At 38.1% G+C, this 25605-nt stretch overlaps 1 protein-coding gene across 1 annotated transcript in view; it reads right to left on the bottom strand.

Moving 5' to 3' along the window:
* PARD3B (par-3 family cell polarity regulator beta) overlaps positions 1-25605 on the bottom strand; it is a 1021377-nt gene that overhangs the window by 547442 nt on the left and 448330 nt on the right. Inside the window, exon 4 of the mRNA XM_024738381.1 lies at positions 11386-11495. Within this exon, the coding sequence (XP_024594149.1) occupies positions 11386-11495 (110 nt within the window). The remainder of the gene's footprint in view (positions 1-11385; positions 11496-25605) is intronic.

Raw genomic sequence — 25605 nt, 5'->3', positions numbered from 1 at the left:
TATATATATATATATATTTTAGGAAGCACCTCATAAACTGGCTTTGAAGGCAGTTTCAACTGAAGATTGCCCAGAGCAGTTGAACAATGGCAGCATCTGTGGGACAAAGGCATAGACTCTAGGGTGCTACTTCCAAGGTTAACTATTGATTTGAGTGGTAGAATGAAAATAGGTTATACTTTGGATTACAACATACCTGAAGTAAAATTTCTAGCACTGCTACTTATTAGCTACATAATCTGGGGCAAATGAGTTAACTTGTGTGAGACCTAGCTTCTTCATCTATGAAACAGAGTAAGTAAAGTCAAACTTGCAGATTTTTATGGGATGAAATAACATATTTAAATATATATAATGAAGTGTCCACATCTGACATGAACTTAGAACTGAGCAAAGAAAGGCCCTCCCTCCCTGACATCCCGGGTAGTATTACGTGGCCATCTGTTGGCAGACCTAGCATGCAGATTAATGCTACTAAAACTGCAATTAAATTGCTTTGCAATTTAAATAGGCTATTATGTGATAGGAAAATGTACTCCATTCTGTTCTTTATATAAACCTTTCATAAGTGCCCCCTGTTCTTTAGGAAAGATATCACGTTCTGGGTATGTGAAAGAAAATTCGATCCACTCACAAGGAGTTCAGAGTCTAGTAAGGGAATTATAAAATGTGGAAAATTATAACATGAGGTAGGAAGAATTATAATAAAGATATGACAGTGTGCCATGGGCAGGACATGGTTAATTCTGCCCATAACAGAGAGAGGTTAGGGAAGGATTAGTGAAAGAAAGACCACTGCACTAGGTTTTGAAAGAAAACTGCACATTCACTAAGGGGAAAGGGGATGAATGACATTTGTCGTTTGCCTGGCAGAAGAAACAGCTGGGCAAAGACACACAGGATCATTCTGTGCACATGTGAGAAACTGCAGGCAGCATGCTAGAGATGAGGCTAAACATATAGGCTGAGGTTGGGCTGTAAAAAGTAATGCCAAGAAACCAAAAATAAACCCTTGCTCACACGGTCAATGATTTTCAACAAGGATGAAGGGAAAGAATAGTATTTTCAACAAATGGTGCTGAGAAAAGTGGATATTCACATGCAAAAGAATGAAGTTGAACCTTTACCCAATACCACATATAAAATTTAACTCAAAATGGATCACAGACCTAAACATAAGAGTTAAAACTATAAAACTCTTAGAAGAAAACATAGGGCAAAAACTTCACAGCACCAAAGTTGGCAATGATTTCTTGGATACAGCAACAAAGAAACAGGCAACAACAACAACAAAGTATATAAACTGGACTTCATGAAAAATGAATATCTTTGGGGTATCAAAGGACACTGTCAACAGAGTGAAGAGGCAACCTACATAATGGGAGAAAATATTTGCACATCATCTATCCAAATAAGGGATTAATATCCAGACTACATAGAGAACTCCCAAAACTCAACAACAACAAAAACAAGCAACCTAATTCAAAAATGGACAAAGGATTTGAATGGACATTTCTCCAAGAAAGACACATGAATGACTAACAGGCATATGAAAAGATGCTCAACATCACTAATCATTAGGGAAATGCAAATCAAGACCACAAGATGACACCTCATATCCATAAGGATGGCTATTTTAAAAAAGCAGAAAATAACAGGTGTTGGTGAGGATGTAGAAAGACTGGAACCCTTGCGCACTGTTGGTGAGAATATAAAATGGTACAACTATGGAAAACAGTATGGTGGGTCCTCAAAAAATTAAAAATTTAATAACCATATGATCCAGAATTTCCACTTCTGGGTATATACTCAAAATAAGTGAAAGCAGGGTCTGAAAACAATATTTGTACACTCAACATCCATAGCAGTATTATTCACAATAGCTAAAAGATGGAGGCAACACAAGTCTCTATTAATGAATGAACAGATAAGCAAAATGTTTCATATACATATTATTCACCCTAAAAAGGAAGGAAATTCTGGCACAGGCTACATGAATAAACCTTGAGGGAACAATGCTAAATGAATTAAGCCAGTCACAAAAACCAAATACTTTATGATTTCACTAATATGAGATACCGAGAGTAGTCAAAATCATAGATACAGAAAGTAGAATGGTGATTGCCAGGGGTTAGGGAGAGGGGGAAATGGGGCTTGATTGTTTAATAAGTATAGATTTCAGCTTTGCTAGATGAAAGGAGCTCTGGAGAGGCGCGGTGTCCTGGTTGCATAATAATATGAATGTATTTAGTGAAACCTAACCATACATTTTAAAATGGTTAAGATGTTAAATATTATGTTATACGTATTTTACTACAATTAAAAAAAAAGGCATATCAAGAAATTTAAAATATATCCTGGGAAATGGTCAGTTGCTTCAGGGCAGGAGAAGGACATGGTCGAATTTTGTAAATATATTCAGATATTTATAGGTATACAATAATTTTATTCACGAAATACTGAGGAATCATCTTATACCAGTAAAACCTCATTGGACAATTTACACAACCTTTAACCAAACAATACTTACCTTTAATAAGACTATTCAAATAACATTTTGACAAGATAAATGTATGAACTTTTGATAGGTGTTCTAAACCTGTGGTATAACACTACAGCAATACCAACTGCTTTGGATGCCTAATTAACTTTGGATTTTCATAGAACATAGCTGAGTGTCAAACATATTTTATTTAAAAATTAAGAAACGTGATTGACACAGTGACTGAAATTAAAGGCAAAGAAAAGGAGACAATACAATTTCTTTAAGCAAGTCCATCAATTCTGACTTGGGACGCTTAAGAACCTGCCTCTTCCTTTTAAAGGGGGATAATCCTTTATGAGTTTTACAACAAATGCCGCTTACCCGTTCTTTGCTTGAAAGGTAGGGAGTTCTGTAGAGAAAGGGGGCTGGAAAGTCAGTTGGAAAACATCAGGGCTACGTCAGTCAGAAAACTGTCAGCCAGTTGCAGGTTAAAAAAGATTTGCTAAAAGTAGTGATGTTTTCACTGGTTCAAGTCTGTCAGAAGGCTTTAGATTCTCCAGCGCCTCACACCAGCAACTTCAAAACTAACTCACTCCAGATGTCCCTATGATCGTCTAATCAGACATCAAAAGCTGTATGGTGACAAGCTCACATGCTGCTTTCGAGGACGCTACATGTTTCCACAAGCGTGAAACACACACAGTAGTTACTTTTAAAATGTGATTCATCTAAATCAGAATTCCATTTTAAAGTACAGAGCTATTAGGAAAGGGGCCACCCTCTTGAAAAAGAGAAAAGTCTTTTAAATGTCTGTACAGTGTCATTCGATGACTAGATTTTGAAAGAAGAAAACAAAATGAAACCTTTACTTCAGAAGAGTTTAGGTTGTGAGGGAAAACAAAATCTCCCATCAGAAGAGATTTCTAAGAATTGTACCATGCTCAGAGGGGGGGAAAAATCATTTCCTCTCAATACTGATTGTCTTGTTTCTTCTCAAGGTGAACTTTCATTAACTCTTTCCTTGCCATCAATATTCAGTAAACGTCCACAACACAGAAGGTGCACAGAGCAGATCAGAACTTACAGAAGACATGATCTATACCCTTGAGCTTTCACTTTAAAGTAACATGATCTACTTGCACTTTAGTCTACAGGTTTCAGCAGTGCTCTCCTCCAAAGAATTTAAGTGTGCATATGTGGATGTATGTATGTCTTTACACTGCTGCCTTTGTGTATTTAGCTTTTTAAAAAATATAGATTTCTTGATATCATTACCTTGAGCAATAAAGTTTGGCGTTTTGCATAGAAATATAGCCTCATTTCATGAGCACTAACAAATATTGAGACCTTAAAAGGAAATTTAAAGATGAATTCATACCATACCAATCAAGTTAATAATTTACATCGGGAACCCTGAAGTTGCTAGTTCAGGTGTCTGAGTCCTTAAGAACAACAGGAGTTCATATAGAATTTCTATTTATTATTTCCTATTAGTGACACAAAATTTCTGTGGAAATCATCCATGATGTAAATGATTTTCTCAGGGTCACAGAGTTACTGATGCAATCAGGTAGAGTAAAGCTACCTTAAACAGCACCTTTACCAAACAACACTGTCAAATCACATCTGCCCATGCTATTAACATGAGATGCTTATTAGTGTTTTGCTAAGAAACACCTTGTAAATGTTCCCATGCTCTTGAATTAATTCACATAGGAGGATTTTTATTTTCATTTTCTTCCAAGTCACTTGAAACCAGAAGAACTTCTTAAAGAAGACGGAATATAAGGAAAAATTTGAAGGGGAAATCTTCAGACATGATGGCTATAAGAGAGGAATCTTGTGCAGAAATTTCTAGTCTAATCAAGGATTTTCTAAGTTCTTTGAACATAGTTATTAGAAAATTACAAAGCTGTAACTACTGAGATTACTAACTTTTTGATGATAGAACTCACAGTTTTATTACAAAAAGGTAGAACTCAGATAATTGACTCCATTGACTGCCTATTAAATTATTTTCTTTGTTCACATTTCACGGACACTAACAAAATTAGGCTTTATAATGTTTGTCTCTAGAATTATCAAGGTTTGTTCTTTCCCTATAATTCTATTTTCTCAGAATCAACTTCTATGATGGAGTCATTGCTAGAATTGTAAGAAGATAAATCAGGCCTCACTTGAAACTGCTGACTTCAGCCACCCATCCACATCATAAACTCCAAGTGGAGAACCTGTGTTTAAATCTCTCTCTCCCCTTGACAACACTAAAAAACACAGGTAACACACTGTCCTAAAGCAGAAAATCCTAACCTAAAGCTATTTAGGGAGAAAAACAGTATGCATACAGGTAATTTCACAATTTTCACATTTTAATTCATATATACATATGTGTGTGCATATATCCGTATATATGTATACACATACATACGCACACATTCACACATCTTTACAAAACAGTTAAAAGTTGCTGAATTGAATTCATTTTGCCCAGCTCAGAAGTAAAAGTTTTAATCATCTAAATCATATTTATGTGTCAGGCACTGTGTCTGGGGGTTTGCATACAAAAATGAATACATCAGCTCATGCCTCTAAGGAGCCCCGTCTTGTAACAGACATGTAAACAAGCAGTTATATTTGAGTGAGATAAGAGCTAGAGATAGTACACATGGTAATTCCCATGACAGGCTGAGCAGAGTATAGACTAAAGGCAAAGGACATTAATTTTAATGGTTAAAAATATATTATTTGATGATTTGATACTCGCTGGTGGATTGCTAGGCTTAATTGCTTTAGCTCTGGTCTTCATAACCGGGTTGTAAGTTTCCTGAGGACAGGGACCATGCCTTATGCTTTCCGGATGGCACATGGCAGAGGTCATGGACATCTAAGGGATTAATCAATTTATGGTGGCATAAAAGCAAACTCATTCAATTTTCATTACGTGCAGATCAATCTAAACAGCAAACGACGACATGTCATGGTTACCTCTTTAATTTCTGAAGCTGGCCTCTGAATAGTGATCCCTCTTTTTAGACTTTCAGTTCTGGACTAGACCCAAGAAGAACAATGGGAGAGCACTCACCTAAACAGGGGTCACAATCCCCAGGTTCCTTCATTAGTCATGGCACAGACATTCAGACTGTCAAAATTTGTTTCACCAACTCCTGCAAGGTTTGGTGAAAAACTCTTTCACGGAATAAACTGGGCTTCTAGATTTTCCCCAGCTGAATGTGAGTCTTACAAAGGTAACTGTTTCAGAAATTAAGCTGCCTAAAGTTGCCAAACTAAGTAAACATTTGGCCCCATGAAATACTGGATGGCAGCTTTATCTCTTAAAAACAAAGCCATATGAAAACCATCATTGCAATGTGTCTCCAAGCTCTGGCTTATCAGCACACAGCGTGAACAGCTGGAGTTACAAACACCAGGACTATTATTAAATCACTGTGTCAAGAGGGGGAAAAAAAAAGAAAAACCTTTTGTAGGCTTCAGTATCTCTAAATAATGAGATTATATATTACATGCTATTTCTCCCTCCGTTTCATTCTTCAGTATCCATCTCTCCTCAATGACAATGAATAGAGCCTTCCTTCTAATTTATATCAGAGTCTACAATGATTATTTTGTTCCCCTATTTCTATAGCTGCTTAATTGTATATCTAACGGATAGAAAAGCATGATTTGGTCATTCCGAATTTTCATTAAGTTCCTATGTTGGATTTTGACAGTCAGCAACCCACAACCAAAAGTCCTCTGACATGTCAGTGACAATTTGATGATTTTAATCCGAAAAGCCAAGCTATTTAACTTTCTCTGTAATATTTCAGCAATTCCTTTCACGGATTTGAAAGTGTTTAATCCAGGAGCAACACTGGCTATAATAACTTCAATATACGTGACATCCAAGGGGAAATTCTTCAATCAATACATATATGCAAGACACAAAGAGAATGCTTCTACTCACTGGAAAGATTTTCTCTCACTGGAAGCTACCTGCCATTATCTTTGCTGATGAAATAACAAAAACTCCACAAAACTGATACTGGATACTGTATTCTCACTTTTCATTCCTATTGAAAACACAGGACCACTGGAAAAAGTTCTTCTCCCCAGGGTGTCTTCCCAAGGGGTTGGCGCCCCTTTCCCCCAATCTTACTGCTGCTACGAACTGTGTTGTTACTGACCAAAGAGTTATTTTGGACCTCTCAATGCAACAATTCAAAAACTTCCATTCATCTGTACATCTTGGATTTACATACTATGTGTTGGAAAGGAAAGGTAATACTATGATGAAACAACCTTAATTATTTAATACACATTTGGAGGACAGCCGCAATTTCCACTTTACTTCCTTATCACTCATCATACTCTGAGAATTGGTGGCTTTCCCATATTATTTCATCCTAAATCCCCCAAAAAAGTGGTTCTTGATCTTTTGTATTCCTTTTAACATTTGATAAGTGATAGAGCCCCTTCAGGAAGTGCGCGTGCGTGCGTACGCACGCACACACACACACGCACGCACACACCATGCCATGGCATAAAACTTCAGAGAGTTAACAGACCCTCTGAAACCCACCCATGGAGTACCAATTTAACAACTTCAAAAACTGCCATGTTATTTTTTGAAATGAAATGTATATATTATAGACACAGACTTAAAAAAACAGAGCAGTATTGTCTTAATTTATTTTGGTGAATCAAGACAAGTAATAGTTTTAGAACAAACAAAGAGAACAACCACAGCATTGTAACTTTCAGGAATCTACTTTTTAATTTACTCACCCTGCAGGATCATTTTGCCTTAGGGGTTAAACGTGAAACTATAAACAGTCATTAAAACACAAAACAACCATGGTAGTTAACCGGATATTAAGGGGAAAAAAAAAAAAAATCACATCTGTTTTAGAGTTCCCTTCCATCCGCAAATTCAGGAACATCAATTTCAAGAACCTGGTTTTATGGCTTGCCCTTAAGTCAAGAACACCAGGTTACAATCAAGGCAAGGAAGGTAAGACTGCCCATAAGGGAGGCTCTCACTACAATATCTTGCCCCCAGGATTCTCTTTCTTTGATTCAAAAGCGGTCAGTAGAATTGACTTTTCTACTCCTTGAAAAATAGTCATTACTATTTGCACATCAATAATCGTGCTATTCTGATTAACTGGATAGGTTTGTGAAAAGAGGAAGAAAGGAAACAAATTCCTGTGCTGTTTATCTGGTGGTACTCTAAGTGACAAGTGCTGAGATTTAGTGGCTTTGCAGTATACACAGGATTAGAAGCTTGCAGAGGATCTGATTTTTCTAATTTAAACCCTTTTTTAAAACTCCAACTTGTTTGATGGTGTACATCTTAAATAACTAATACGTAATAACTTCACCAGCCAGAAAACAAGTGCAACTTTTCCAACATTTCAAAAACATATCTCCAGACATCAGAGAAAACTCTCCTCCCTATAGCAAGCCCAATGAAGTACAACTAAAAGTAACAATCATCAACTGTGGTTTTAAAGGCAATATTTCAATATAATCAAATGTGTCAAATATTCATCCGTACAGCTTCTTATGCTGTGGGTTGTAAGTAAGTTTCAGTTCTTGGGAATGATTGAATATAACCCACTTGGGGCTCTGCCATCTGTGAATTACTTACATACGAACACTCTGTTTAAGAGATGGAAATTTTGTTGTCATTGCCTTTCTTCTTGGATATTGAAATGAAATGCAATTGAACAGAGCTTTTTAAGCAATTATTTTTCATATTCGTTGCTACATGGGTACATTATCACATGTTCCCCACGTTCGTCATCGCTTATCAAATCATAGGAATCAAGTATAGTGCCGCTGAAGTGGAGGAGAATCTGAGAGATGGAGAAGAATCCATATTCTCAGATTCTGTACTACCTGGGCTCAGGTCATTGCCACACAGAACGCTCTCTGCAGTGTGCTCCCATGGAAGAGTTGTGGTTCTTATGTCCCCATGGTTTCCTTGAAAGGCTACTCCTCTGATCACTGAACAAACAATACAAGTGACTATAGGGCTATGTGTAGGGTGCCACATAATTTATCATCCATACATGGACACCTCTGAGAGTTAGCGGGGAAACTATTAATAAATACGCCAGAACAACAGGCATGAACTAGGATTGCCCCAGGCAAACCTAATCATACTGTTATCCCAGAGATATTGTGCAACTCAAAGAACTTTCTCCCAAGGGTCTCAAACCATTTCATTAGTGCTATTTCCAATTTTACTTCGGTCTAGAGCTACTCTGTCCAATAGAAATAGAATGTGAACCACAGATGTAATTTTTAATTTTTTAGTAGCCATTTTTTTAAAGTAAAAAGAAATAGGTGAAAATTTAAATATATTTTATTCTATCCAGTTTACCATAGTATCATTTCAATGTGTAGTCAATACAAAATTATTAACGAGATCTTTTACTTTTTTCATATTTCAATCTTTGAAATCTAGTGTGCATGCCACACTTAAAATACATTTCTGTACTCAATAGTGACATGTAGCCAGTGGCTATGATACTGGACAATCAGGTCTGACCAGCCCACGAGTTAGGATGTGCAGGGATAAAGGAACAGAGTTATAATACATACATACACACGCACACACACACACACACAACACACACACACAAACACACACACACGCAAACTGCATTTTCCTTCTAGGTAAAAAACAGATACACCTAAATGTCTTCACTTACTAACTTTACACTTGCCTGGGGTGATCCAGACCTTAGGGCAGATAAAACACTCACCTGGCAGATTCTTTGGGGGAGCAGAGAGAATATCTGAGTTAGAAAAGTTGGGTAATTGCTGAGGATTTCTAGGACTTTTTCCAGACTAATATTAGTCTTGCGTCCAACACACGTACACTGAGCGCCTTGCGTGTACTTAGGACTAGAGAAAGAAAGATAAATAAGGTACAATGCCTGCTCCTTGTAACGTTAAGGATTAAACTTTGCATGAAGATTATTTTACAATTGAGATAAGAGAAGCCTAGGATGTGCCATTATTCTGTGGCAAGGCAAGGACCAGATTCTCTTCTTTGAGTCTCAGGTCTGAACTTCATCATCCACAGAGAACTCTGGGAGGGAAGGAGGAAATGTGCTTTCCCTTCTGCTGTTGATACATAGGGACTGACCCATGTTTGATAACTTGCAAAGGTTAGGTAAAAGGATTTTCGGTGCCAGCATTTCTTCTTGAATTAGAATTTGCGTTTTTGCTAGTAATAATATACCTCCCTCTCCAAACACCCCAACTTGGAATTCAACAATATCATATTTTGGTAAGGATACGGAATCTAGCAGAAAGATAGTAGCCCTCATTTCCTCTAGGCAAGCTATATTGTTGTATTTTCAATTGGTCTCAACACAGAGCCTAAGTGATAGAAACACAGACCTAATATTGGTGGGGTTTCTGCATGTAAATCATGGTAACACAGATCACACTTTTGTTTCAGGGTGTATTCATGTCGTAAAAATAAGCAGTAAATTATACTTTCTTCTCTTTTATGTAATTCTTCTTGTTTTTATAGTTCTTCTCTTCCTCCAATCCTATATATTCAGGCTTAACATGGTCTCAATCAGTGGGCGTTAAACACACACACACACAGCATACCACATACTAGTTCTGTTTGTACTCATCATTAGAACAGAACACACACACCTGATTTTTACTAAAGTAATGTTCCATTAAATATGTTTCTTTAAAAGGATGGGAAGTGAGAAAACATTACATCTAAACTACTTTCAGGACACTCCCTTGCTTACCAAAAGAAACATGCCCAAATATTGCTGCAAACCTATGAGTAATTACCCCGTGATTTATTATGGTGACTCCTATCTCACACACATTAACACTGGTTCTTGATAAGAATATTTTATACCAAACTGGGAGAATCCATTTAGCTCATTTAGCATCTCTACATACCAAAAATGTTGCTTTTTTTCTGAAGGCACTATACACAGTGAGACTTAAAATGGAGAAGAGACTTGCTTTTAGGAGACTTTTAAATATGCTTACATTATTGAAGATCACCTATTGCAGTGATACGCAGCCATTATCCAAAATCTAACTCTCAGGCTATTTCAGAGGATGAACCAAAATTACAATTCTTCAAAGCAACTCAGGACTTAGCAGAAAAATCCCACAGCTCCATATGGAAGGAGAGCATTGTCTCTTCAGGAAACTATTCTCCACTTAACTTCTCAATTCTAAGTAGAGCATTTATAGGTATACCTAGGTATAAGCACTTTTGGTATATAATTTTATTTTTCCTTAATTTGAATGTTGAGCTCTAGAAACCCAGTCCCAGTACCACATGTCTACGACACTGGTAGCCTGAAACTCTACCACCATTCACCACGGTATGACTTATGACTTCACAAAGCACTGTATTGTATTAACGTACTGAAGACAGATAAACTGTCTCTGGGAGCATTATGAAGGAGAAGGATGGGAAACCCAACGGTATAGTGCGCTGGTTAAGAGCATAGGTTCTGGCGCCAAACCACCTGGGTTAAATTCTTGGCTGTGCCACTTATGAGCTGTGACCTCTGACAAATCACTAAACCTCCTTCTGCCTCAATTTCATTATCAGTGAAATGGAGACAAAAACATGTTTGTACTTTGATGTGGAAGCATAGATGACTTCATGTAAAGCCCTTTTAACAGTGCTAGGCGCATAACTGGTGCTCTGTAAATAATAGCTATCACTATAACTATATACTAGCAATAGCTCATGCTACTTATTATTATAACTAACACTATATATCCTATCAAAAGCTCTAATTATCCACTTACTTAAGACGGCAAAGTCCCAGTTAGTTTATGGGTAAGGCGCTTTGATCTTTCATTAGGAATGCAAACGGCAGGATACCTACTGGAATAACAGGTTTCAGACTCTGGCCACTGGGGTGTGAAGCGTTTGGCTTGGCATCAGCAGGTGGGCTTGGCGCTGGGTCACTGCTTCTCCTCACCAGCAGCGGAGTGCCTGTAGGACAAAACAAGAGGTGAGAGGTCAAGAATGCCCTGGAGGGGAAGAGAGGGCATGGTACAATGCAATTTAATTAAAAAGGTTTACAACATGCTTTTATGTAAAAACATTCTATTTCTAAGGATGCCTATAAATTAATCCATTTCATGATCTTTTGTCATCTATTTATAGAATGACACATGGAAACAGAATCTTTCAGCTCTCAGCTTTCCCCACTTGCATTTCAAAACAAGCCATTCTACTTAACAGAAAACTGTTAGGCAATGCAAAAGTTGACAGTGTACAATTGAAAACTGGTCTAGAAAATGTATTTGAGTATTAAAACGAATGATTATCCAGCAGACAAGTGAAGAGGTTCACACAGTCAGTGCAATTTGCTATTCAGGAGAGCTAGAAGTATAGTTATTACTGCCATTTGGAGCTTCCCAACTCTTTTGAATGATGATATACACTGAAATAAATTATTTGCTGGGGTTATAGCAATAATGTCTATTTAAGAACACAAAGAGATGGTTTCATTCTCCTCCTTTTCTCCTAAAGTAGATAAAACTGATAAAGAAAATAAGTTAGTTCTTTTAAAAATATATCCTGATTTCTTTTTAATAATGAAAGCTTCCACTATTAAATATTTGAGTCAGTTATTAAATTCTGAAAGCAAATCATACTATTAGAAAGTTCAAATGAAATTCAACCTTAGCAGAGACAGTGGCCCAGCTACTCAGCCTGCAATTAGGCCGAAAAGAATTTGTTTCATACACAATTGGTCACTATAGAAGAAACTCTCAAAAAATCTGTTTGTGACTTAACAATCACTCTCTTCTAAAAATTAACTTTCTATTTGTGTGCCTTTGGGGAAAAAAGAAACAGTAGAAATGCAATCCTCTGTTTATCAATATTCTGAAAGTAATTCCCCAACTCCCGAGCTATTGCAGTTTAAAATAACATTTTTCATACCTCATTTTATATGGTACAGTTATAAAAAGTGAATCCATTTTAAAGTTATTTACAAATCTGATTTTTCTATGTGCTACAACATCCTTATTCTGTGAACAAAACATAGAATTGCTAATACTTTTCACCCTTATTCAGTTAGAAATTGATTCTTAAAAAATAACTTATAATAAAAAATGAATGTGCTACTGAGGAGGAAACACTATGCCAAAAGGTATTATAAAGCCCAAGTTCACATTCCGTTATTTATTTTTTATTAATAGACACTTCACTACATTGTTCCCCACCTCCATCTAAAACTTTTTTTAAGTATAGCTGATTAACAATATCATGCTGGTTTCAAGTGTACAGAAGAGTGATTCAGCGTTTTTGCAGATTCTATTCCATTATAGGTTATTACAAGCTACTGGGTATAATTCCCTGTTCTATACAGTATATCCTTGTTGCTTATCTATTAAATATATATTAGTGTGAAAAAATATATATATATATATTAGTGTGTATCTGTTAATCCCGTACCCCTTATTTGCTCCTCCCCACTTCCCTCTCTGCTTTGGTAACCACAAGTTTGTTTTCTATATCCATGAGTCTGTTTCTCTGTTGCATATACACTCAGTTGTATTATTTTAAAACATTTCTTAAGCAAGTGACATACCAATAGTTCTAAGGTTGGCAATTATTCTCTGAAAGAAATATTAAAAACAGAAAAATAAGAGGAGTAAAAGTAAGAGAAAGTACCATAAAACCTTAGACAATAGAGTCCCAGTTCCACACCAATATGTTTTTCCCTCCTTCAGGTGATCTAAAGACTAAGAGCCTCTCAGGTTAAGCCCCTGAATTACCATTAACACAAAGTGAACCAGTCAGTCTAAACACAATATCCTCAGAAACAACCCATTATCTTTAAAATTAAAAAGAGAATGGGGCCAACTCCATGAAACTCTGGTTTGTTTCCAGAGTTTTGACCCAGACTAATACACTGCAACAGTCAATAATATCAAACTGGAAAAAGACAAACAAATAAAAAACATGTTAAACCTGTACGGGATACCGAGGTCACAAAATACGTTGATTTAGAGGCACAGAAATAAATATTTCAGTGACTGACAATTTCAGTTACGTTGTTTTTTCAGCTGAGTCATATACATCTATACATATACATATATATATACACACATATACTGAATGTGTGTGTGTGTGTTGGTGAGGGGAAAGAGAGGGAAGGAGGGAGAAAGAAAGACATTATTCTTGGGTAACAAATATATTTTTCTCCAATAAGCCACACTATATAGTTTTCCTTCAACTCTAAAGACATGACTGACTCTTTACTTACTGTCAGTATCTGCTGTTTTAATAACAAAACGTTAAATTATTTAAAACATAATTTTATAATAGCATGTATTTGCATTTCTATAATCAATCAATATGCCACAGTATTATAGGGTGTCTCCCAGAAGATGACAGTTCAGTTTTGTATCAGTGGACCAACTATTTGGAACATTAACAAACAAACAAACTGTAAAGCAGCTAGATCTTTTTTTTTTTTTTAACTTTTTATTTTATATTGGAGTGTGGCCGACTAAAACAATGTTGTGATTGTTTCAGGTGCAGAGCAAAGCGATTCAGCCATACACATACATGTATCCATTCTCCCCCAAACTCCCCTCCCATCCAGGCTGCCACATAACATTGAGCAGAGTTCCCTGTGCTGTACAGTAGGCCCTTGTTGGTTATCCATTTTAAATACAGCAGTGCGTACATGTCAATCCCAAACTCCCTAACTATCCCTTCCCCTGACCCTTCTCCTCCGGTAACCATAAATTCATTCTATAAGTCTGTGAGTCTGTTTCTGTTTTGTAAATAAGTTCATTTGTATCATTTATTTTTAGATTCCTCATATAAGGGATATCATACGATATTTCTCTTTCTCTGTCTGACTTACTTCACCCAGTATGATAATCTCTAGGTCCATCCATGTTGCTGCAAACGGCATTATTTCATTTTTTTAATGGCTGAGTAATATTCCATTTGTATAGGTGTCCCACATCTTCTTTATCCATTCCTCTGGTGATGAACATTTAGGTTGTGTCCATATCTTGGCTATTGTAAAGAGTACTGGAATGAACACTGGGGTGCATGTATCCTTTCAGACCATTTTTTACTATATGCCCAGGAGTGAGATTGCTGGATCATATGGTAGCTCTATTTTTAGTTTTTCAAGGACCTCCATACTGTTCTCCATAGTGGCTGCACCAATTTACATTCCCACCAACAGTGTAGGGGGGTTCCCTTTTCTCTACGCCCTCTCCAGCATTTACTGTCTGTGGACTTTTTTTTGTGTGTGTGTGTGGTACGCAGGCCGCTCACTGTTGTGGCCTCTCCCGTTGCAGAGCACAGGCTCCGGACACGCAGGCTCAGCGGCCATGGTTCACGGGCCCAGCCACTCTGCGGCATGTGGGATCTTCCCGGACCGGGGCACGAACCTGTGTCCCCTGCATCGGCAGGCGTGCTCTCAACCACTGCGCCACCAGGGAAGCCCAAAATCTAATTTTTAAATTCCAAGCCCCATTTGAAGGTGAGACTGAGTTATACTTTAAAGACAAGGAAAGATACATCCTACTGTATAAGAGAAAGTAATCAGAAGTACTGAAGATGATTTGGGCAAATCCTTGGATATATACATATAATAGGGTAAAAGGCACATCTGGCTGAAATGAGAGGGAGACAACTACATTTGGTTTTTGGAAACTCCTGGGGGTGGGGGACAAGGGGGTGTACATAAAATATAACCTCTGCACTGAAGGAGTTTATAACCTAACAGTAAAGATCAGACACTAAGAACTACAGTGTCGGGACAGTGGAGAGGACCTGGGCTTTGGAATCAAATAGACTGAATTTCACCTCTCCTTGCTCCGTGACACTGGACTGCTTTGTGATACAGTCTCATCATTTATAGCCTGATGATAACATCACATCACAGAATTGATGGAAAGCTGAAATAAAATAAGATATGCATGAAACATGGTACTGTCCAATATCTAATTTTCACACAGGAACCACTTCCTCCCCACATATACACACATACACAAGAAAAAGGAGGTTATAGCACTTGCTAATGCTGTGAGCAGTGTTACCTTATCTGCTCAAAAAAGCTGAACTCCTGAAAGTCAAGTGAATTTTCTTGGAATACTATGTAAATGAAAATAGTAAAACATAATTCTGTGTAAAATCAGGTGTAGCCTTACTATACAAATCTAAGCTTCTAAGAAAAACATGATGAGGTAGAAAGAAGTGCAAAAATGGGAAAAAAAGCACTACCCATTGGTATTTTTCAGCTGAGAAAAGACTCATTAGATTTTAGAAGCAAAAGCCCTCAATTCAGCTCAAGGAACAGTATTATCCCTTGATATCATAGTTTCAAAGTCACTGGTTGCAGAGCCCAAATGAAATAAGAAATATTAAGACTAAAGCATAAAGTCTTATACAACTGCATTATGTTTTCCCACTCAGTTAAATATTTGAGGCCCCACTATGCATCAGCCTATACAAGGGGTGGACAATATTACGGTGAATAATCATGGTGCTTATTCTAAGCGTATCTTTTAAAGAAGGAGATGGGACAAGAACACTTCAGTATACAGAAAAGTAGGTCCCATGTAGTGTTCCAGGGGAGTTAGGTATGGCTTATTGGAGAACCCAATAACGAAGGGAGCCCAGAGGAGGGTCACCTAATCCAGTTTGGGGAAAAGAATTTTTAAAGAGGCACCAGCTAGTTAAAAGCCTCAGATTGGCACATCAATGAATCATGCAAGATATAAAGGCCAACACAAATTTAAGGTGTTACCTACATAAACAAAGGTTGCTGTCTCTTTGGTATAAATGGTGCACACACACACCCCTGGAGGGATTGCTTTCTCCATTTAGAGGATGTGCTTGGGAAGAAATCAGCTCAAATGCCAGATGATGTGTTATATATGAAATTCTGTTTGGGGGGTTTTGAAAGATGCCTCAGAAAGACAGGCAGTTATAGAGACTGAAACCAAGATCCAGAAGAATCATCCATATCATGATGCAGTGGGCAGAGAGAACAAACAATGGATTTAAACGCGAGTCCCGAGTCAAATGTCACAAAGGCACAAGTTCTAAGTTGCAGGGTGAACAGGAGCAGGGATTTATTTAAGAATGGTTAATGATTCTCCCGAGCAAAATCAAACGGGCAGCTTGTCATCAACACTGATGCTATTTCATCCTAGGGTGATGGACACCGGGAAAGCTTTAGGGGGTCCCAGTTAAGACGCTGACAAGGCATTCTGTGAGAACTGGGAGGCCCCAAGCACGAAGAGGCTGGGAGAGCGATGTGAAGAAAGAGGGACTCAGCAGTCACAGGCAAAAATGGAGTAAGAAACTAGATAGAGAAGGACACAGGAGAACTCAGCAATGACTAAGTTCATTGACTAAGTTCAATGACATACAAAGCAAATGAGGGGGAGCGTCCGAAAGAAACCTAAAACCATTCTTACATTTCTTGCTCGAGGAAGAACAAGCAATAGGGAGGTTTTAGCAACTGTTATGGTTTGTTTCAGAAAAACAACAACAACAGCAAAAAACAAAAAAACATGAATCTTCGCCCACTGAAGGTTAGAATGATTTGCTTTTAATCTAAGATGTCTGGGTATGCATGAGAAATTAAAGCCTAGATTTTCGGGCCTTCATAAAGGGGAGTATGAAGCTCATACTGGAAATCATATTGGCTTTCAGAATGAGTGATGGGGACAAACACAAGGTAAACAAAGGAAAACAGGAACAATCAGCACTGGCCTACAAATGGCACTGCATGCAAACTAACGAGAAAACCAGAATTTTTATTCCCAAAGAATCTTCAGAGGATTTTCGGAGTGTATCTAGAATGACGTGTGGTTAACAGAGCCACAGAGGTGAGCCTAGAGGAGAGGTGGGGCGGAAGGGAGGAGAAAGGAACTGGAGTTAACACGATAAACTATTTTTGTGCAAAGAGGGCTAAAGGTTGGTCTTTGTAGAGGTTCAGTTTTCCTTTGCTCTGAAGGATTACTTCTGTGCTATTGAATTAGCAGGTCACCAAAACACCTAGTTTGAAGAAAGAAAACATACTCTCCTTCCAATGCTACTTACACTTAGGATAGATAACAGAACAAATATTGATGGGGGAAAAGGCTGTTGAAATACACCTCAGCTGGTAAATATTTCACTTGATGAAAATGCATCGCAGATGGTTAACATATTTAGGGACTTAAAAAGAGATAAATAACAAAAGAAATGCTCTGCCGGGTAAGCAATATTAGTAGTATATTAATAATATTAACAGGATGCATTAGCTGTATCTCGGTTTCACACAGTACATTTCCATAACAGACTTTGTACCTAGTCAGTACCTGGAAGAATGCCTTTTAATTATCTTGCACTTCAACACTTGTTGAACGCATCTGGCATTACAGTATGGAGATGTCCTTCAGATATACGGTGCAAAAAGAGCAAGTGTGAGGAAACCTGCCTTCTAAAGGTGATCCTGGCACTACGTGCCCCCCAGGAGACAGCTGAGTTGTACCGCAGAGTCCAAGTCCTCTGCGTTAACTAAGGAAGCATGTTGGATAAGCAATACCAAAGGCCCTTCCAGATCTGAAAAGAGACAGTTCTGTGAGTTATAGAGCCAATAAGGAAATTGAAGTCCAGAGAAATTAAGTTCCTAAGTCTTTTGGACTTAATTTCTACTCCAGTTTTATCCACGTGACACTTTTCCATTGGGGGTCACAACTTTACGTGGGTGAGCGCATGGAAGTAAGGGGGATGATGTCTCTTCAATGTGGTAGCAATTCTTTTCATCGAAAAAGGTCAGCAGATGGAAAGACTCGGATAGGAAGATAAAATGAAAGGGTGCTGGGAACTGAGTAACTAAAAGGCGAATACCAACCCATAGTCACATGGGCATATCTGGCAAGATGCTTGACTCCAGTAGTCAAGGCCTACCAGCACCTCTCTCAGAGGGCATGGTCTCTCTTATAAATGATTTAAATATCCTTTTCCTATTAACCCTCAAATACATCAATTAAAAAAAAAGAGAGATTAGTGAAAGTGGTACATCATTTGCTTTTGGAGACAACTAGGTTGTGTGTGTGTGTGTGTGTGTGTGTGTGTTTTGTGTGTGTGTGTGTGTGTGTGTGTGTGTGTGTGTGTGTGTGTGTGTGTGTGTGTGTGTGTGTGTGTGTGTGTGTGTGTGTGTGTGTGTGTGTGTGTGTGTGTGTGTGTGTGTGTGTGTGTGTATGTTTCGTGGGCATGAGATAGGGCTTTTCCACTAATGCCTAACAAACTCCCCTTCACTGAAACCTGGAGACCTATAAAACAAATTGGTAATGATATCAATAGCAACGCAATTTATGGTAAAGTACCGGAGAAGACATCACTTTCACTACAGGAGTGCCTGACCAGGTCTGGTGCCTGGCCTGTGATGAATGCAGCAGCTGTGACATGCTTTCCAACACCGTGATGGAAAAACCACATGAGAGAAACCAAGTCACATTTTAGCAGAATTTTAGCTGTCCAAATACTTTACTCTTAAATATCACTCCATTAGAAAAGAGACTCCCAGTATTGCCATTAAAGGAGCAAAGAAGTTCAAGTTGACTAAGTGTTGTTTTTCTTTCATTTTGGATTGCGAAACCCCAGAAAAGCCTGTTCAACACACGATGGAACACACACAAGCAATTCACACAACAGTCTAGCAACACAATAATTATGAATGAGCTGACACATGATAAGATATCTTTTAGTATTTGGAAAGCTGCTTAAATTGGAGTGCCACTGCTATAAAAACAATGAGGGGGTTTGTAACTGACTTTTACCGGGACTTATGCTTTTCTCTGAAGACTGTTATGCCTCCAGTTGGAAATATATTGTTGCCGCATTCCTGAGGGTATATGCTTTCTCTCCTATTGAAGTGTTCACATTTTATCCAGTTGATATATACAAATCTACAGTTTTTCCTATTGTTTAAACCACATCGCAGTATCAATTTTCTCATGCTATTGAAAGTCAGTTAATGCCAAGTCTTAGACATGCACTACGTCTCAAGTGTTATATTAAGAACAATGACAAGCAATAAAAGGACAAAGCACACTGTATTTTGGCAACGCCCATGGAAGAAATTCAAAAGTGGTCATTTTAGGTTAAGAGTAAATTCAAACGATTTAAATAAAAGAACAATGCCAAGTTACAGTGAAGGTTCAACGAAGCAAAGGCCCTGGTCTCTGTAAGGTATACACTCTAGAAAAAGCACAAAACATTAACAAACAAATAAAGATACCTGAATTAATGACTCCAAGTAAAGGCTCCAGGATCATAGAGGTGAATGGAAGGGATGTGAGACATGCAACATGAACCACCCATTTCTTGTTCTGGCATTCAAGGACCTAATGGGTTTCCCCCAGTCTACCTCCCAGATTACATCTTGCACTGCATTCATTGCCATGCGGTATCTGCCAAACGGGACTACGTGTCATTGCCTACAAACGTCTTGCAGACTCTGACCTCAGCGTGCATACTGTTTCTACCCCCTAAATTATCATTCTCTACTACTGCAATCAGTTGTAATCCTGTCCATCCTTGAAGGTATAAAGATCTCTACTTCCTTGTAACATCCAGATACAGATTTGCTGGGGGGGCTAATGAAGCCTAACTTCAGGGGCCCTCACAAGCTCCCAGGTAGAACCTTAGCAACATGAGCACATGATTAGATGACTTTGTAAATTTTACCTAAGTAAATAACTTAATTGCAATAGGTTAATTCTCTTATCTCTTTCAACTCTGATGTCCCCTCCAGCACACTGTCCCTTCTGTTGGGTGAACCTAGAGTGGTCAAGAACATTTCCAGATTCAGTTAAGTGAGTTGAAGATACAATTCATTTGAATAAAGTGGACTATATATATTTGCGTGGTTTATAGACACTTCTATGTATAGTTCTATGCCGGTCCTCTTGGAGGAATATAGGTATATCCCTCTTACCCACTATGTTGGTTTATCCAGCTTCACGATACAAAAGTACAAGGCCAGGTGACATAATGAAATGACTGGGCTCTCTTTGCACCCAGCATTGGAAGAGTGTGGGTGCTGGAAGATAAGACTTGAAATGTATAAAGCCAGGAGCTAGTCTAAGGAAAATTCACTCACTCCATGTACAAAATTATATGTAATTCAGTAATCAGATAATTCAGTTCTCACTGATACCTTGACAAATGGGAAGTCCTCTTCTATATGGAATATATTCAAAAACGTAGCATAGTAGTAAAATTCCTGTTAGTAAGACACAAACCTGTAGCCATTTCACAGATTACAAGAATGTATGTGTGCAGCCCCATGTTTACATATCACGTATACTATTTAAACAAAAAACATTTTTATTACCATACTACAGCCAAGACTGAATTATCTGTTTTATTCAGTGTATAAAAAAATCTTACATATGAAGATTATTAAAGATTATGCAGTCAAAATTGTAGAAAAAAGCAAGTTATTTTAAGCATTAATTAAGATACAGTCAATTAATATATCATTAATAAAATATTTTTTCATATTTTCAGACATCTTTAGTATATTAGCTTTATTAATTTTTTAAAAAATGTTGGAATTTTTTCTCATTTTGAATTAGCAGTCATTTATACTTTTGTACGTAAAATCTATGTTCCTTTTCTTAAATAGTAATCTCCCCAAGTTTCATACCTGAGAGCCCTACAAAATGTGGATCTGCTTCTGTGCTTTTTTAGGGTATATCACATCCTGTTTTGTCTTATCTGTAAAGGTGTATTTTTTCTTGTCTCCCCTTAATTTATTCATTGAATGCTTAAACTATACTAGGCAGTCTTCTAGGCATTCTGGATACAACAACACACAAAGGTCTTAATCTTGTAGTGCTTGTAAATAGCTGAAAGGAAGGCAGATAATAAACACGTACACAAATAAATGTGGGCATTTAAGACAGATAGGGATAAAGCAAGTTCTTAAACAGGAATATGAGAGAGAGAGAGAAAGTGATGGTGGGGGGAGAGTAAGGTAGGGCAACATTACATTGTAAGCTTTGAGAGCAAGCAATTCGCCCCAATCACTTAGGATCCCTAGCAGAGTGGGTACTTAACAGATGCCTGCTGAATTGAACTAAACACAGTAAGAGGAACAAAGATCAACCTCTAAATTCAGAAATCTTTGGATTCTGAAATGTCTCAGACAAGGGAATTTTTTTGGGTCGTGAAAGGGGTCTATGCCCCCAATAAGTAAATAAATTGCTACTGTCACGTTTGTTTCACTCCACCTAACACTTTTTTTCTTCAGCATCAACATTTATTTTAAAACAAACACTATCACACTAATGCAGCATATGTTATCACCCTTGCAACTTAATGATTAATGAGCATAAAAGTGACATCAACACCAATGTTAAATAATTCCAGTAGAGGCTCTAAAATATTAACTACAATCTTGTCAGTTACTGTAGCTTACAAAGGGATCTATTGCCTGTTGATCTTTCAGTTTTCTCTAGTTTACAGTCTTAACATCCTTTATATTTATGAATAATCTATATTCATAAGATTTATGGCAACCTATGGAAGAAGTAGAAGGAAAATAGTCGAGTTTACTTGAAAAGATTCTTTGGGAGAGTTGATTTCTAAACAGAATTTTGAAATGTGTAACATATATGAATTGATAAACTGGTATAAAATGATGACTCAGATATTTATAGTAGGCAGAGGGGCATATGATTTTAGAGGCCAGAGATGGACATCCTTGCACAGGTACTGATAATATTTGCTCAGCTAGAAAACAGGCATGATCCAAGTAAGTGGAGGTGAAAGTGACTGAGTGATCTGGTTAGAAGAACATTACTAGAAGGTCTTAAAATGGGAGAGCTTTACTTTAATCTCATTTGAATAACACTGTGGCTTCCAAAGGGAGACCATCTACAGCATTTTTTTTCAAGTGTTGAAGAACTGATTAAAATACATTTTGGAAAGACATTGTAGATTATAAATATATGAAACATGCTGACTAAAAGATTAAGCGGAGTTATCTTTTCCAAATGGTTTCTTTAGTAATTCCCCTGTAAAAACCATAAAGTGTATTTGGATATGTGTCCAGTGGAGGAGGTTTGGACTTGGGAGGACTGTTTGATTCAGCGTGGAGCTCATTTGGGATGGTTCATTAGGGCAGTGATGTTAGTCTGTAGGAAGTGTTTATGGAACCTTTCTTTTGTCCTAGATTTTAGGCCACAGCTCCCACTGAGTTGAAAACAGCCTCTGAAAAACTACTTCACTAGTTCCTTACAAGATGAGAAAGGGGAAAATCAAGCAATGCCTTCAGGCCATTGAGCTGCAGTTGCAAACAATTACTGGCAACATCAAAGTACCAAATTCAAATAACCAAGTCCTTCATGATAGATGAGAAACATCCATAAGTCAAGTTAAGGCATCCTGGGCACAAATCTATATGATTTATCAGCTGCATTTGAAACCTTTGATCATTACATTTTATTGGAGTATTCAAAGTCCCTGGAAGGACTGGAAAAAGTCGGGCATTATGGAGCCACTGTTATCTCTTAGGAACACTCAAAAGATGGTTTTATGCCAATGCCTCTATGCCCCAAATGCTGTCTTCTGTGTTGTAGCAAAGGGACCTAATGCCTCTCAGGGCCTTAATTCCTCTGATGGTGAAGGCATGGTTTCTACTTAATAGCACTTAAGATTCTAAACAAGAGTCAATCAACTGAAGCTCAATCCAGAAAACATAGAAACTGGGCTCCCCTGACAGGGAACATGTCTAATAAAAGTGCCAGAGGAAAATCTGACTTTCTCCTGTCTTGTCTTGCATGGGGACTTTTCCAACATTTGTGACTGTGGTTTGAGACCTCCCTTGCTGACACACAGCTACTCCTGGAGCCCAGGGATCAGCAGTGACCTCAGGTACCTTTTACCTTATGCATCCGGTAGGCAAGGGGTCATATTCTACTCAAGATGTGGAACTGGCCCCAGCTGTCCAAACCTTTGTGACTTCACATTAGATAATGGAAATCTAATCCACCCAGGTGTTTCATATGGCTGCGGTCTTGTTACTAAATAGGTCCATTACACCAGCAGACTTATTCACCCAGTGGCATAGTGAGGCAATGATCCACGGATCATTATTGACTTTTCTGTGTAACTCCTAACATCAGATTCAACATGCATCAAAATTCAAAGGCCGGGTTTCCCTGGTGGCGCAGTGGTTGAGAGTCTGCCTGCCAATGCGGGGGACACAGGTGCGTGCCCCAGTCCGGGAGGATCCCACATGCCACGGAGCGGCTGGGCCCGTGGGCCATGGCCGCTGAGCCTGCGCGTCCGGAGCCTGTGCTCCACAACGGGAGAGGCCACAACAGTGAGAGGCCCATGTACCCAAAAAAAAAAAAAAAAATCAAAGGCCACAGGTACAAAACTAGATTATGTTTCTATGATTCTTCAAGAGAAGGGGCAAACTATTCTTGCTAACAGCATTAAAGCTCTAGCTTTCAAGGGAAAGATGTTTGAACACAGAGGGCCTGCTATCCTAAGAATGGGAAATACAGAGTTCAGTTTGAACTTAAAATATTTTCTACAAATGGAATTTTGAGAGTCACAGTAATGACTGGGTTTCAGTCAATTAAAAGAATAGGCCAGGAACTTTCCTCGTGGTGCAGTGGTTAAGAATCCACCTGCCCATGCAGGGGACACAGGTTCGATCCCTGGTCTGGGAAGATCTCACATGCCGCAGAGCAATTAAGCCCACGCCACAACTACTGAGCCTGCGCTCTAGAGCCCATGAGCCACAACTACTGAGCCCGCATGCCTAGAGCCTGTGCTCCATAACAAGAGAAGCCACTGCAATGAGAAGCCCGCACACTACAATGAAGAGTAGCCCCTGCTCGCTTCAACTAGAGAAAGCCCATGTGCAGCAATGAAGACCCAACACAGCCAAAAATAAATAAATTTTAAAAAAATTTTAAAAGAAGAATAGGCCAAAGATTGAATATCTATGACGATTATAAGTGACAGAACAAGTAAGTTTTTAACACTTTTTTTTTTGCACAAGTCCTAGGAATAAACCAAATTATGCCAGAATGTGAAATGTTTATTAACTTGAAGGTGATACCTGTTTTACCCAGCTTATGTCACAAGCCCATTATATCCATAAGTACTGCATTATATTAGGTTAGTATTTATTATAACTGAAGAGCATCAAATAGACAATAATGATAAGAAGTCACAGAATAGCAAATTAAAGCATAATCTACCAAGATCGGAGGGAATCTGATAACAAAACTTAACATAGACCTCCAACCTATGAAAAGCATTAACTTACAGGTGCTGATAAGAGGCCAGTATCTAAATCAGCCAGTATTTGAACTTGTCAAATGGCTCCTGAGACAAGCCTCCATTAATTTGAGAGGAAGGGTCATAATCTCATCTTCAGGTCTTCTCAGGGCAAGCAAACCAATACACAGTGCTGTTTTCCAAAAACGCTGACACAGAAAAGGAGCAACTGCCCTTAGAAGCTATACATGAAAGGACACTATCAGAACTGTCTTTGTACTGTGCCTGTCTAGGTCATCCAATACTATGTTATGTAGCTAGATTAGAAAACATACACATGTATACACACGCAGGTTGCTTCCACAGATGAGGTATTTGGGCCTCAAAATGAAATAGGATGACTGCTCAGCTATGCTGGTGGCATTGCCAAATCATTTAATGTGTTTCTTCCATGTACACAGCTATACAGGATGTATGATGGGTATCTTTCCAGTTTGTGACTGTCTTTGGCTGTATTCTTGAAGACTATCCAACATTTTTACAAAAGGCCTGTGATACTCCTTGTCCATAGCTCCTGGGCATTTTCAAAAGTAGCTTTTAAATGGCCTTTGAATAGAAAACCCATCAATTTCAGACTAGACTTACACACCACAATAAAAAGACTTATTACCCAGCAAATGTTGGATTCTTAGCAAAGCATATGAGAACACATTTTAGCAAGGGGTAAGGAAACACACTCTCCCTCTGAATGGGAACAGCAGCAAAGTCACATCACAAAAGATAATACATACTAAGATGGGAGGAATCTGTGATCACA

Source organism: Neophocaena asiaeorientalis, unplaced genomic scaffold (genome assembly GCF_003031525.2).
Source record: "Neophocaena asiaeorientalis asiaeorientalis breed wild unplaced genomic scaffold, Neophocaena_asiaeorientalis_V1.1 scaffold258, whole genome shotgun sequence".
NCBI lineage: Eukaryota > Metazoa > Chordata > Mammalia > Artiodactyla > Phocoenidae > Neophocaena > Neophocaena asiaeorientalis.
The sequence above is the reverse complement of the archived record's forward strand: the minus strand, read 5'-3'. Positions and strand labels throughout refer to the sequence as shown.